Source organism: Chrysemys picta, chromosome 1 (genome assembly GCF_011386835.1).
Source record: "Chrysemys picta bellii isolate R12L10 chromosome 1, ASM1138683v2, whole genome shotgun sequence".
Classification (NCBI taxonomy): Eukaryota; Metazoa; Chordata; order Testudines; family Emydidae; genus Chrysemys; species Chrysemys picta.
The window spans coordinates 186,345,444-186,360,685 of NC_088791.1; the positions used below are offsets into that span (position 1 = coordinate 186,345,444).

The window sequence follows — 15,242 nt, forward strand, 5'->3', positions numbered from 1 at the left end:
AAAAACTAAACTGATGTGATATATGAAGAGGATGACTTCCTAATTAATAGTAAGTAATGGTTCTGGCTATCAATAGATAACACAGGATAACACAATTTAAAATCAGGTGTTTTAAAAGAGATATGAACATTCCCTTTATTAAATATAGTACATTATCTTTTCCACTAGAACAGTAGAGGGAGCTGCAGCTCTTAACTGCTTGCACAGATACCTGCCACAGTCCCTTTTTGAGTTACTGTAATTGACTGTGTGTGACACAGAGGCAATAACATGAAAATAAGTACACTGAAATGCACTAGTGCCAGGTTTCCTCTTCCCAATAACCTTTCTCTGACTTATTTCAGCATAATATTTAACCTTCCTGAGTGAGGTGTGGCAGAATTTCCCAAATTACTGCTAATGCATTTGGGATTAGCTTGTCACCCTGGGAATTCTCAATTCTCAGCATCAAAGAGCTGAGTATCTTTTTACACAGTCATTACCTAGTTCAAATGCAAATTTGAATCCCATATTAATTTTAATTTTTCAGCACTACTTAGGTTTAAGAATATATTTTAAAAAGAAACCTTTCAAGTTTATTATTAGGATTTTAGAACTCTAAGATATGAAATTCCATCATGTATTATTCCTTCACAAAAGAGGAAGCAAGAAGACAGATTTAACTATTTGCTTGTAGTATTGCAACATTGCTGTGAGAATCTTCCACTATTTTACTCCTAATGGTCCTGATCAAAAAGTCTACAGGAGTCAGTGGGAATCTTTCTGAAGGGGTTTTGGATCTGTCCCTGTTAGAAGACATGTTCTCTCATTTGGATATCTTTGTATTCACAAGAGTCACAATGCACTGTTAAGGCAGGGTCTTTCTCCCGCCTACCTCACTGTATTTTATTGCTAACTGTACAAAAACAGCAAACAAAATAAAGATATAAGTAACTACAGTTGCAAATTAAATCTAGTGAAGAATGTCCTCCTCTGAAAGTGAGACAAGGAAGGGGAGGAGCTGGCAGATCCTTTATAACCTTCAGCATAGTGGTTAGGGCATTCACATGGGATGTGAGACACCCAGATTCAATTTCTTCCTCTGCCTGATATGGAGAAGGGATTTGAACTTGGGTCTCGCATCTCTCAGACATATGCCTGTGATGGGGCGTCTGCCCCACACTGGCAGAAAAGGGGTTAAAAGCAGCCTTACGGAGGCTGCACAGGAGGTAGCCAATCACAGAAGGGCTTATAGGAACAGCCAATCAGGGCCAGGCTGCCCATATAAGAAGGGCTGCAGAACAGAGCAGAATCAGTCACTCCCAAGAGCTTGAGAAGGGAGGAGGACTGGCTGCCTTGTAGGTGGAGAGCAGCAAGCACCCTGGGCAGAGCAGTGCTGTAGGCAGAGATCCAGGGAGCTAAAGGTAGCTCCTGGCAGGCTGCAGGGATCTGCAGACTGAGGCCCTGATGCAAGGGCAAAGCGGCTGCAGTTTCCCACTGAAGGAAGTGGCTAGATTGGACTGCAGTTTGCCACAGAAGGGGGAGAACATAGAGTGTGGCACAGGCGGAGGGCAGTGTCACTGAAGAGGACGCTGCGGTCCTAGGAGTGATGTGGATCCAGGAACAGAGGTGACAGCGGGTGAGACACCACCAGAAGAGGGTACTGAGCTAATTCCCAAGACTGCCAGCAGGAGGTGCCGCAGTGGTGAGCTGCACCCCGTCACAGTGCCCTAATCACTGGGCTAGAGAGCCAGTCAGTCTCACTCTGGCTCAATGAATATTTAATTATTTATAGATCGTGCAACAGGTCCCATAGGAGAGTTTGAAAGAGACCCACACTACACTGTCTCATAGCCCAGTGGTAGGGACGTGCACTGGAGAGGTAAGAGACCTGGAAACGGAAACCAGGTCTACCATATGCTGGCTGACTGCGCTAACCACTGGGCTAAAGTTTACAAGGGGGCTGCCGCCGCTGCTGCTGCCTCTCCCTGCTGCCCAGTTTCTTGCAAAAATGGCTTAGGTGACCAACCCTGGGAGTGGAGACAGTTGCTGACCAGTTTGGAGGGAGGCACCCTTTGAGGAAGAGGTTAGGCCACATCCCTTTCCTCAGCATTTCCTATTAGCTAGCCTAGATGACTCCCAGCTCAGCATGATGACTTCTGTGACTCCCATTCCAGGTTCCTTACTCCCCTCATGAGCCACATGGGGAACCTCAGTCCTAACTTAGGGGTGTGAATGCCCCTAGGTGCTGAGTATTGCAGTGCCTAAGACCCTTTGACTCTAGCCTTGAGTGCCTGAGGGAACATGGCAAGGTCTTGAGTCCAGCTCAAGTGGTATTATTGGGCTGATGTTCCATGATTGCACTGCAATCTGAACCCATTCCCTGGGTGGATTTCAAGGTTCTGGCACACTTTTGGCACAGCCCTGGCGAAGAGTGCTGCTATGACTTAGCCGAACCCTTTGCTACTGCTTGGGTACTGACAGAACTATACATGAAAACCTCTTTGTTATTTAATTATAGTTTCTGGTCGCCACAAAATCTCAGATAACCAGGATGGGATAGGAAATCTGGGGCCTGAGGCCTTATGTTTTCATTCCCCACCTCCATTGCCATTCCTCTCCCTGACCTGTTTGCAAATCTCACGTTATTACAGCATCTTAGTTGGGGTGAGAAACACTGCCTTAGACACCTTTCCCAGCCCTGATGAAGAGAGCTGTGTCATTTGAAAGCTTATCTCTCTCACCAATAGAAGTTGGTCTAGTAAAAGCTATTACTTCGCCCATCTTGTATCTCTAATATCTTGGGACAACACTGGGGGGGGGTTCCAGAAGTATTTTTATTCATGTCTAATGACGTTCCCAGTTCAATGTTTTCTTTCTTACTTTTTTTGATCACTGGCATTGAGAGTGCGTGGTACAGGCATAAATGACCATACAGGTTGGTAACTGATGCACAAATGCGGTGTGCATTTTCCTCTCGTACTAGTCTTAAACTGGTGTAAGTTCACTGACTCCGATGGAATTACTCCCAATTTATACCCATCTAAGAGGGAGGAGAATCAGACCATGTATGTGTGAAAATTATGTGTAGATTTTTTTTCCAACCACGCAATTAAAAAAATGTGGGTCATAATGTCCCTGTAGGTAAGGACGTTATTAACCACAGCGATTCAAAACAAACTTAAAAGCTCTAGATGTTCACTCACCAATTTTTGATGATGCACTTCATATCCTGAATCATGTCGGAACTCTGCATCCATCTTTACTTCAGAGATCTCTTCAGTTTTAACATTGGTTAACCCAGAACCTGCATTGACCGCAAGGAAATAATTTATTAAATCCACCACTTAAATAATTAGCTAGCAAAAGATGACAGCAAAAGGCAATGGTGTCACTCACATAAATGAAGCGTAATGTAATGTGAAAACTGAACTGGGGAAGCAATGAAGTGTATCCAATTTTGCATTCCCACTGACAATGAGCCAGTAAACTTCCTCCTCTGTTACTGTTTCTCAATCCACTACATCTGTGGTGGTGCATGCACCAAAGAATCAAGTAGTGAGGAACTAAGGTAGTGGTCTCATGAAGTGCCTCACAGGATGGAACAGTTGAGACCAGGGCCGGCTCTAGCGTTTTTGCCACCCCAAGCAGGGGGGGGGGGGAAAAGCCGCAATTGTGATCGGTGGCAGCCCTGCAGCGGAATTGCTGCCCAACGGCCCGATGTGCCGCCCCCCCCAACCCCCTTCATTGGCCGCCCTGGTTGAGACGCATTATGACAACATTAAGGAAAATTGACATTAAGGCTGAACTTTTCCTATTTAACTCCCACTGCTGTGAAAAAATTGCATCTTACTTTGCTTTCTGTGCATTTGTACCATATTTTAAGTGACATCCTGTGGCAAATAGTTGCACAGTGTGATCTAACGTTGAGTGGAAAAGTATTTATTTTTATCTGTTTTGAATTTGCCACCTTTCAATTTCATTGAATGTCCTCTTGTCCTTGTGTTATGAGACAAGAAGAACAGAAGCTCCCGAACTACCTTCTTTAGACCATACAAATGATCCCATTTTAATGATAATTTTGATCCCTCTTATAACACAACATTAAAAAAAAATCCTCACTTTCAGGACACTCTTCTAGGCATTTAGACTGTTTTCTGGCATGTTTGAATTATTAAATTAACTACTTACTGATGTTAAAATGCTTAACATTTTTTAAAAAGGTATCTGCTGTTTAACAAGATCACATTACACCATTACATTTTCTCATTGCAAGAGGCAATTTTTAAGGGCAAGAATAGTAAAATGTTTAGGGAATTGCAATTTGAAAACTACACATCATGCTTTGGTCAAGGAAACTGAGGGAGGTTAAATAAATAAATAAAAAGGTGACAGAATATTTTCTTTCTAGCTCCAAACCAGACTAATACTAATTTTCCAAAGTGAAAGGAAACTCCTGGATCTGGTTAAGTGACATTCTCCTGCATGCCCCACAAAATACACACTTGGCTTAGAGGGAATGTGCACAGGGAATGTCCCTTTTCCAGAGGCAGTCACGGAACAGAATTTAAGTGTCTTGCCAAATGTAATATAAAAAGAAATAGTTAAGGACATTGTTACCCTTACACCGTCCACATAATAAACACATTCTTATCAAGCATAAAGAAATATAGGTTACATTACAAAACAACCGTAACTGATACAAAATAGATGCCGTCCTTTCATCAGCAAGTACAAAATAAAAAACACAATACAAAACCTGTTTCAAAAAGAAATACACTAAAACATTAGTGACAAATAGCTTCAGTGCCAGTTCACAAATTTAAAAGGAAAAATTATTTACTATAAATTACATACATTATTTATGCAGCAATTCTATGTATTTTGATTTTAAAATCTTACTGTTAACTGGTAAGGGATAATGTTAGATGGGAAATGTTAACAGAAAATATTTTGATACCAGAAAGAGGATAGATAAAAATAAAACTTCCATGAGTGAAATTTTAGATTGTGTTTTCATTAAATGTTTTTCTTTATACTTGATAAGAATAACATGTTTTCTTATTATATGTGCAACTGAAAACATGAAACTTAAAAGCAAGGCAAAACATGTTTAAGTATTTAGATTTATTAAATTAGGTGATATGTAACTACTTTGCTGTTTAGTGGTCTTAATTTTTTTTTAATGTATTTTTTTATGGTGTTTTGAAATATAATTTGCTCTATTATCTTAAAAGAAAAAACAATTGAAATTTTAAAATCTCATATTAAATTACTCAAGAGAGTAGACCAGCTGCTGTGGGGATTGTTCCTGTCTCAAAAAAATTAGCATATATGTTTATGAAAATATGTGAGGCCTTTAAAAAGAGAGACTGAATTCCGCTGGGTAACTACCCAGTTGTATATCATTTACTTCATAGTTTGTAATTGCTTCATCTACTGGTTAAACAGCTGTACAGGACTTGGTGGTTTTGGTTTGCAGGGGTCCACACCAATCTTCATTCCTGTACGCCTCATTGGATGGGGTGCTCCTGAAACATCAGACTGAGCGTCGAGGGAGACTGATGACAGAGGTTCAGGACTCTGTTTCCCAGATTGTCTAGAGTCCAGGGCGGAGATAGAATTGGCTAGTAACACTACCAGAACCAGAGACAAAGGCTATGTCTACACTGCAGCTTATGCCGGCATAATTTATATCGCTCAGAGGAGTGAATAAACTACCCCTCTGAGCGACTGAAGTTACGCCAGCATAAACTGTTGTGCGCATAGCGCTATGTTGGCGGGAGGCTTCTGCTGTTCAGGGAGGTGTTTTTTTATTTTTTTTTTATTTTTTAAATGCTGACGAGTGTGTCTCTTCACCAGACATGGTACAGAGCTGCAGCAGCACAGCTGTATATACAGACATACCCAAAGGCTTTGATTTTACTCTGGTTGGTTGTGTTTAGAGTGTAGCGGGAAGGACCCTTCTGACACTCCACATTCCTACTCAAGGGAAGACAGTGTCCTTTTAGGATTTCTGGGAAACGGAGCAGTATATCTCAGCAGAGAGCAGAAATCCAGGAGGCTGAAGAGTCTCAGTCAGGCTACCAAGTAGGGTTGCCAACCCTCCAGGATTGTCCTGGAGTCTCCTGGAACTAAAGATTCATGTTGTGTGACGAAACCTCCCGGAATACATCCTACCAAAATTGGCAACCCTACCACCAAGAGCCAGCCTAACCGCACATTGAAATCCAGACCAGAGCAATGCAAGGATGATGTTCCCCCTCCTTGGGGTGGATACTTTGTAAGAACCACTCTGTTCATTTATTTTGCTATTTTGTTTTAAGCTGGCCTCTGACTTCAACCATCCAAACTCACTATTTGCCTAGGGAGGTGCTGGGAGGGAACAGAGGGCGGTTTATACTGGCTCTATATTTGGGACTGGTAGAGTTTATGTATTTTTGTTTTTTGTCTTTCATTATCCTGATCTCTTTTTCCATTGTCCCCTACCCTGCGTTCCCCAGTTACTGTTTTCGTACTCTGGGAAATGTGATCGCTTGGGAAATGACAGCTATTTCTTTTTGTGTGTGCTCTGACTGACACCCCTCTGTAACAGATTGTGTGTTATATATTTTTCCAAGGGAAAATCTGCATAGAGAGGGAGCTATGACCTAGTGGTCTGAGCAAGTGACGGGGAGGCAGGTGACTGTAGCTCTTACTCCCCCACTGCAACTGATTTGCTGCATGGTCTTGGGCAAGGCATTTCAGCTGGCTGTGCCTCATGAGGGTGATGTACCTCTGTAAAGATGTATGAGATATCTCTGGCTGAAAACTGCTGTGTAACTGCATGGGATTAATTTTGCAGATACTCCTTAGGCGTTGATTAAGATCTACGTTTTGTTAACTCTTCTTACTCCATGTATTACTGCAGGGCTCTCTGTGAGAGAACCATAGTGAGCAAGCTCAAAGAAGATTTTTAAAATCTCCATGAAACTCAACATAAAATCCTTCATTTTAAAACTTGCTTTTAAATTAAATGTAAAAAAAAAAAAGCAAACCCCTCAAACGCATCAAATTTGGCAGGTCTCTCTCTGGAATGTGTCGATGCAGTGGTCGTGCAAATGTATTGTAAATCCTCATGGAAATTATTTTTTAAAATACCCCATGTGCATGCATAGAAATAACTAGTGTGCTATTTATAAACTAATGATTTGAAAATTTCCTATTTGGAAAAAAAACGGCAAATGATATTTGGATTCAGAAGTATAAAAAGTGTCTGAAAATATATAGATGATCACAATTTCAGCCAACTTCAGGAACTAGATTTCTAAATTAAATTAAAAAAAAAATTGCTATGCTCCCAACCCAAGACTGTATTTGCCAGGTTTCATCAGAGAACAAGTCTTATGGCCAAGTAAAAGTAACTCACTTTTTTTTTTAAAAAAGAAGGAAGAAATAGTAAAGTACAAAACAGAGCCACATGGTGAGTTGTTGCTGTGCTATCCTTTTCTTTTTACTTTGGTTAAAAAAACTGAATTAATTTCACTAAAAGAGAAAAGCGATTATTCATGGTACGAAAATCATCAATAATTCACTTGTGTACTATCTGCCCACACCTCCTACAGAATGTCACAGATCTTTTAATACTACTGCAACATAAATGGTCTTTTAAGGAGGCTTTGCATATATTGGCTAGTACTACCTAAGCCCGCTATATAACAGAAGCAAGGAGGACAGGAATTACTTGAACTTGCTACAGCAGTAGGGGGACAGGAGGAAAAGAGGAAATAGAAAAGGTTTTATGAGCACAGTCCCCACAAAATGATTAGATAAATATTTAAACAACAGGCTGACAGCTATGTTGGGAAAATCCTAAAAGGCCAAGTAATTTGAAAACCAGAGTTTTCACATTCAATAAGAATTTCATTACTACTTCAATAAGAGTAGGAAGAAGTGATGCCATAATATTTGTGCACCATGGCCCATAAAGACCCATTGTCAGATGGTGGTATCTGGATTTATCAAGGGTACCGACAAATAAGAACCTGACCTAATATGAAGGCAACACTAGCATTTTTATTTGTACTGAGCATTGGAAATTCTGTCAGTATTGAACAATAGGCTAGTTTTCTAATTTTGCCTTCTCTTTCCAAGACCAGGGATGCCAAGTTAATATGGAGTTACTGAGATGTAATGGACTCATTTGTGTATTTTCATGGTGCTATTATCAATAAAAATTTACTGGGGCACAGGCACTAAGAATTCAGCTGTAAGAAATTAAACAATGCACAAGTGACCTCTGGAAAGAAAACATATTGTTAAAGCAGCACTTACAGTGCAGCTATCAGCTAAGAGGTGTTACTCTTTTCATTATAAATCCTTTCTATAAGAGGGGTTTTCAAAGCTTGGCAATACATTTTGTTCTGGGCTATACTATACACCAGGGGTCAGCAACCTTTCAGAGGTGGTGTGCCGAGTCTTCATTTATTCACTCTGATTTAAGGTTTCGCATGCCAGTAATACATTTTAACGGTTTTAATAGGTCTCTTTCTATAAGTCTATAATATATAACTACACTATTGTTGTATGTAAAGTAAATAAGGTTTTTAAATTGTTTAAGAAGCTTCATTTAAAATTAAATTAAAATGCAGAGCCCCCTGGACCGGTGGCCAGGACCCGGGCAGTGTGAGTGCCACTGAAAATCAGCTCGCGTGCCGCCTTTGGCACGCGTGCCATAGGTTGCCTACCCCTTCTATACTCTATAAAGTCCTCATTGTATGGAACAATTTTTTGTAAGGCAATGAATACTTATTTATAAAATTAGAATTGAAAAGAAAATACAGCTCAAGGCTGACTGCTCAGCATATGAGGTTTTAGATACCTCCCTACCTTTTTTTACCTTCCCACTGTTCTCTTTATTCTTTTAGCTTACTTCCTTTTGGGGGGTAGAGGGGGAAGGGGAGAGAGAAGAGTGAACGTATTTAGGCACAATTCTACCTCTGTTCCATCTTTTGTGAATGACACATAGGAAGCAGAGTGTGCTGAAGCATTAGGCTTCATTTCAAAAGTCTGTCATGCAGATGCTGCATCTACATTAGGAAAAGTTGATCTCATGCAACACCACTGGCTATAGGCAATCGCTCAGAGAAAACCCGCCCCCCACACTTTTTAAAAAATGTAAACTATGCTGGGGGTTTACAGAGACTGTCATACTCTAGGTTCAAGAGCAAGCCCTCTTTACATGACTGTTTCTGCTCTTGCTAGCAATAGTGGAGCTGCAAAGGTGAATGATGCAATAGATTTTTCTGAGTGAAGGCTCTGGAGACTTGGTGTCATTTTCCTCAGAAGCCTCACCGCTCTATGGACTGGACAACTCTTCACATTCTCTAACATTTTCTGACATGACTGCTCAGGGAATGATAATTACTAGGCGACTAGACTCATATGAAATCGTTGCTACAGCTGATAAGACTGTGAGCAGCCGAGCTAAGAATCTCTCTGATGTACCTAGGCTGCATTATTTCTCATGGTGGATCCTGATCTAGGTGTGATCTCAAGAAGATCCTATCGTTTGCACAGAAGAAAAGTGGTGGTTGTGAGAACTTCCTACTTGGCAATACATCAGCCATTTTTTTTTAAATGTACACGTGGAGGCATTAAACATCTGTTTGTTTTTTTTAAAAGGTTCTGAGGACCCATGGGCAAGTCCGACATGTTAGCTCATGGCAATATATTTGAGTCAAGATGTTCATTTGTTTCCAAGACCACAAGGAAAGCCTGATTATGGATGGATGACAGACATTAATATTTTCACCCTGCGGAAGCAGAAACTGAAGAGTCAAGATGATGACATGAGGACCTTTAAAAGGAAACCAGTTTGGAATCGCTACAATTTTTTTTAAATTGTTTAAAGTAGTGTCCGGTTTCTCACCTGCCTTTGAGTCCCTCTGGTAATATTTCTGGTTCTACAAACACACCCTCCTATTTCACAATGTTTTTCTCTCCTCTACTGATGTACGAAAGAACAGCCAAAAGAACACTTGAAAACTGACTTTCTATACAAAAAATTCAGTGAAACCAACTATATACAAAGTAAAATATTGTTTCCTTCTTTCAGTTATAATAAAATTGAGGTTTTACTTGTAATAGGTGGTTAAAAATTCAGAGAGAAGGATAATTTTTAAGTTTACAGCTTTCCTTTTGCATTTAATACTTTGAGTTTGATTAATTATCTACTTTAGTTGGAATTCTAGAAAGATATTATCCTATACTCTATTATCACTGCTTGGACTAGTGTACATGCCCCGTAAATAGCTCTGAATGCTTCAGAAGCATTTTAAAATTACCCAAATTATAACTTTAATGTGTGATGGAAAATCAGGTGGGTATTTATTGCTAGACATTCACACTTCGGGCAGACTGGCAGAAAGTCTCACTATGGTGTTTACACATTATTTGACCTATCTTGATCAGGTTTTTAAGAATTCAGTGTCTCTACTGATAATATGCAGTGCCTCCATTTACGACGACTCCTTTTGTTGCTGAGATCAGAGCCTAAGTGAATGTTATTTAGTTAAAAACCTGACAAATAAGGTTGTTGGAGCCTAATGAATAATTGTTTGGTTCATCCTAACATAAGATGGGCATTAGCAAGGCCCTCAAGACTTCCTCATGTAAGTCAGCACAGAGACCTCTGAGTTCTGTGAAAGCGTTCTCTCTTACTTGTTGTGCAGAGACAGGGTGGTGAAGGATACTATTTGTCTCTTACATATATAGTATATTATGATATGTTGTACAAGGCATCTTGGAATGCTGTGAAGTCATATACTGTACTAGAAGCAGAGAGTAAGTCCTATCTAGCTAAGGATGCATAAACGTTTCCATCATAATCCTCCATTTTCAGTAATTACTTGTAGAAAGCTTTTCCTTGTAGCCTAAAATGTTTTTTTTTTTTTTTTTATTACAGCACCCATATGAGGTAGGAAAGCATTACTGCTGTTTTACAGTCAGGGAAGTGAGGCAAAGGGTAAATTAAGTGACTCACCCAAGATCATACAGGAAACTTGTTGATGAACTGTGAAGTGATGTCAGGTCTCCTTAGTCCAAGTCAATACTCTACTTACTAGACCACCCTATTAACTTGGTCATTTCCTGACTTGAGCACTTACCCACAGAAACGCAAATGGAACTTGACAGTTTTATTTAATGGAATCTGCTAATGTTTTAAAAAAGTTAATAGGCTAAAAATCCATTAGGTTTTTCTGAAGACAAAAAATATCTGGAAGCGTAGATGTTTAAGAAGCTTTTCCAGGGATATGCTATTTTCAATCAGTGCAAAAATTAATACAAGGTAGCCACTTTCCCCATCTTCTTCTATCTGAACCAAAGAAGTTGGTTTATTCCTACAAACTCAGGGTGCAGGCACAAACATTAGTTCCAGCATTAGATTTAGAGTAATTGTGCTTATTTATTGATTAGATTGCCAGTTTGCACTTACATGGGATGGGGATATTCACAAGGGTAACATTCACTCTAGGGGACTATAAGAGAGCAGGGAACTGAGGCAAAGGGTAAGTGACTACAATAGGACCTCCCCAGCACTCAAATGTTAAAGGTGTAAGTGTTGAAGAGGCTGTTGCAGAATGCCCCATTTGCACTTAAGTGAACATCACCTAAAACTCAAGCAGCGAAGAGTTAAAGAAATACTCAGTGTAACTTATGAGCAGTAAAACTGCCCTCTCTCACTTTTGGAAATTTGAAGCTATAAAAAAAAAAAATCACCTTTCAAAGTATCACAGCCCCTCTCAGAAATCTAACATACAACCTTGGATAGATCATTAACTACACTGGCACCAGTACTCTTGGTACAATACCACTGCCAGCCAAAGGAATGTAGAAAAAGAAAATAAGAACCCCATTATCAAGGGTTTAATGATAGTTACCACTTAATGAGATGAAGCCTGAATGTGGCAAAGAGGAGCAAGAGTATATCTTCTCATATCAGTACCCACCAGACTTTCTGCCCCTCATTTATGAAAAATATTTAACAACGAACATGGGTCTCTTAGCAGCAGGCTTTTGGTTATGCATATGAAAATGCCAATCAACAAGATAACAAGCATAAATGAGTGAATAGGACATTATGCAGGAAAAAAACTATGAGAAGAAAAATCCTTGTAAAGCAGACAGGTTACAAGGTTAGGATTAAATATGAGTATATTTTGTGGGTGAGGGAGAATGGAAATAAAACATTCATATGCAAAATGATGCATACAGTATGATATTTCTACCCCTCTTTAGGAAGACAAAAACACTTAGGTGCTATGAGTATGTTACACTTGTTTTTAAAAATATGTGATGTTGCAGTGCTGAAATTCTGATCCAAGAACTGACTGATCTAATATCACTGATGTGCTGGAGGGAAATCTAAATTCTGCCATGAAAGGAAGGTTGGAGCAATTGCTCTGCCTTCAATGGAGTCAGACCTGGAGAGAGACTACTACTAGAAAGGACTTCTTCCTGAGCTTGTAAAAATACTTCTGAAGAGCAACTTTGCCTTTGGAAATTGCATCAAGGGGCTGGTATTTAAAAAAATAAGTCCTGTCCCTGAACCGCCTAAAAAGTTTTAATGGCCCCATCAATTCCAAACTGTGGAAGCTGAACTCTGCACTATTATTTTCAATTTACAAAACACCATCTATTTTTCAGGAACAAAGTATACACACACTTCCAAAGTAAGGGTTCTCTATATGTGCAGCAGTACTGCTTCCCTCTTGTTTATAAAAAAACAAAAACTACTTTTGCTACATGGGAAGAAAAAATGGACATTTCCTCCAGTCTTCTCCCCTGTCCTTTTTGCAAGCACATAGTGATAGAGAGAGAGTACTCAGAGGCTTCGGAGGAAGATTTGTGAGAGCCCCTTTTAAAATTCTGGCTGCAACTCCCCATCTATACTGGTTCATGACATGACACTACAGTTTAACAGGGGGGTAATAACAAAGAAAAGGATCATTTCAGCTCAAGCAGGTCACAGACATGCTGGGAAAAACATAGGTTAGGTAAAAGCCATGCAAGTTATATACCTGGTCTTGTGGTCAGTCCTCTGTCTGCAGCTGGGCGGGCATCAACTGGCTCAACTGGGCATGTGCAAAAAAAATAAAAGCAAACAAAAAACCCAAAATGATAAGTCAACTGCTCTTTTGTTGGGATAGTGCAGGAGAGACATATGCCATAAACAAAGTTATAATAGCAGCAGCTGGAAAAGATTTGCCTTAAGTTAATCCTGGAAATAAAAGGAAGGAGATGGGAACAACTTCAATAGTGTCTTTTGTCACTGACATGTCCATCCAGCGCTTTATATTCTGGATACTGCTCAAATTAGAAACTATCAAGATCAAAGAATTTTACAGTCAGTAGGGTAAGGCTTTATACATTGTATGCTTAGAAACATCTTCCTGACTTTTGATTAGAATTGGGAACCGGAACTGGCATGAGTCCTTGCAGCAAGTTTTAATTATTGCTAATTTCTACATGTCCACTAAATCTTAGTTTGTTCTTCCAGATTATTAACTTTTGAAGGCAACAATTATAGGCATTAGAGAAATATCAATAAATAAATAAATAAATATATAAAATGTAGTTCCTAATATATTTTAGTTTGTATGCAGTTAAATTGTCCATCTAATTAGATTATCTTTCATTTTAAAAGTGGAAGGGGACTTGAAAAACAATCATATTTCTGTGCCCCACATTCACATCTTTAAATACTTTATATTCCCACACAGAGGCCATACCTGTCTGAAGACTGGCGTGATGCTTTTTGGAGCCCATCGGCACTAATAGTAATAGGAAAGTGAATAACCTGACCCTTCACCCATAACCTTAGCTAAACCCAAACTTGAACCTGTTGGGGAAGTATAAAAAAAAATGGTGTTATTCCTCCCCTCCACCTTCTTTATTTTTCTTCTTTTATGCTACTTTGTGCTTCTTTGTTCCAGTTGGCATTGGAAGTGCCAAAATGGCACAAAGATCTTGGCTTCTGCTTTTGGTTGCTCTGGAAATAGGGTGCAAAGTACCAGATGTCTTGTGAAAGTCACAGCCTGGTCTTCCAGAACCATGGTATTTAGACACAGTTCTGTTATGCATTTGAATTTTGGGATGGTTATCTGAACTCTCTGATTAGTGATGGTGAAGCAGAAATAAGATAAAGGAGTTGCTACTGAACAGTAGAGTGAAAATGGGAATTTCTGTCTTATAGGAAATTCTGACATTTCAACATTTGCTTTTATCCTGAATTGGGACAAAAGGTTGAAATTTCAATTTTTTGTGTGGAATGGAATTTCTGAATATAAACCACACTGACATTCCCAAAATTGAAATATTTTGTTTCAGTTTACTGACCTGAGCTGCTTAGTTTTGAGTCAGTTCAATATTAAAATGCATTTTCCCAAAGTGGGGAATTGCCTCATCGGCATTGTAGTTCAGAGGCCAGATGGCCCCATTCTCTCCCATGGGCCAGCCTCCCTGACTGGACATTTCCCATAATTTATTCCAAGTCATGAAGTGCCATGATGCTCAATGAGACGGAAATCCACATTGCATTATAAAAGATGTCCTCGAGGGAACCTTGCTCACAGGAAAAAAAGGAGGGTCCCAAATTACAACTCCCAAAAGGCAATGTGCCGATAGGGAAATGTAGTTTAATGTTTTGTTGAACTGATTAGAAACAAAACAGACTGGATCAATTAAAAACAAAATATGCTGGTTTGAGTTGAACTGAGACAAAATCAGTTTTTGTGGAAACTGCATTTTCTGTCAGGAAATCAGTCAGATGGAATATTCCCAACCAGCTCTGCTACTGAGTGTTGAAAGGGGCTTTTCTCAGGGGGATTGCACTGCTTTCTTAGCACACGCCATGCTCCCTATATGGGGAAGTGAAGATGGATCAGTTATCAAACCATCTTCCTGGCAATTCAGAGCACCATCAGTAGCCCATGTGATTGCCTTCACTAGAAACTGTTTTTTGTATAATGCTAAATAAAAGTACAACCACTAAATGTTTTCTCATCTAAGCCTTTTGCTAGGTTTCTTCAATTGTGGGCTACAGCCCTCCAGTGCAGCAGCATTTTTCCAGTGAAAAGGATTGGTGCTGAAGGATTGAAATATCCTGCTACTGCAGAAACATTACCCTTATTCCCTCCTCCGGTGTTCCCATGCTTCTTGCCCTCGCCCAGATCCTGTATTCTCTGAACATTGCCCCCCCCCCCCCCGCTGCTCATCTGGCA

General features: G+C 39.8%; 1 protein-coding gene and 1 long non-coding RNA gene across 11 annotated transcripts in view; one reads left to right on the plus strand and one right to left on the minus strand.

Annotated features, from left to right (window-relative positions):
• The window catches only part of LOC135977197 (uncharacterized), a 29,084-nt gene extending 19,231 nt beyond the window's left edge, over positions 1-9,853 (plus strand). Inside the window, exon 3 of the long non-coding RNA XR_010594517.1 lies at positions 9,643-9,853. This is a non-coding gene — a long non-coding RNA (uncharacterized LOC135977197). The remainder of the gene's footprint in view (positions 1-9,642) is intronic.
• APP (amyloid beta precursor protein) overlaps positions 1-15,242 on the minus strand; it is a 323,444-nt gene that overhangs the window by 11,024 nt on the left and 297,178 nt on the right. For 7 of the 10 annotated variants that reach the window (XM_005289303.4, XM_065576464.1, XM_065576477.1 and 4 more), the window contains 2 exons: positions 13,041-13,094; positions 3,186-3,286 (listed from right to left, as the gene is read on the minus strand). In XM_005289303.4, the coding sequence (XP_005289360.4) occupies positions 3,186-3,286; positions 13,041-13,094 (155 nt within the window). The remainder of the gene's footprint in view (positions 1-3,185; positions 3,287-13,040; positions 13,095-15,242) is intronic. The other 3 variants (XM_065576485.1, XM_042855746.2, XM_065576497.1) reach the window with 1 other exon arrangement.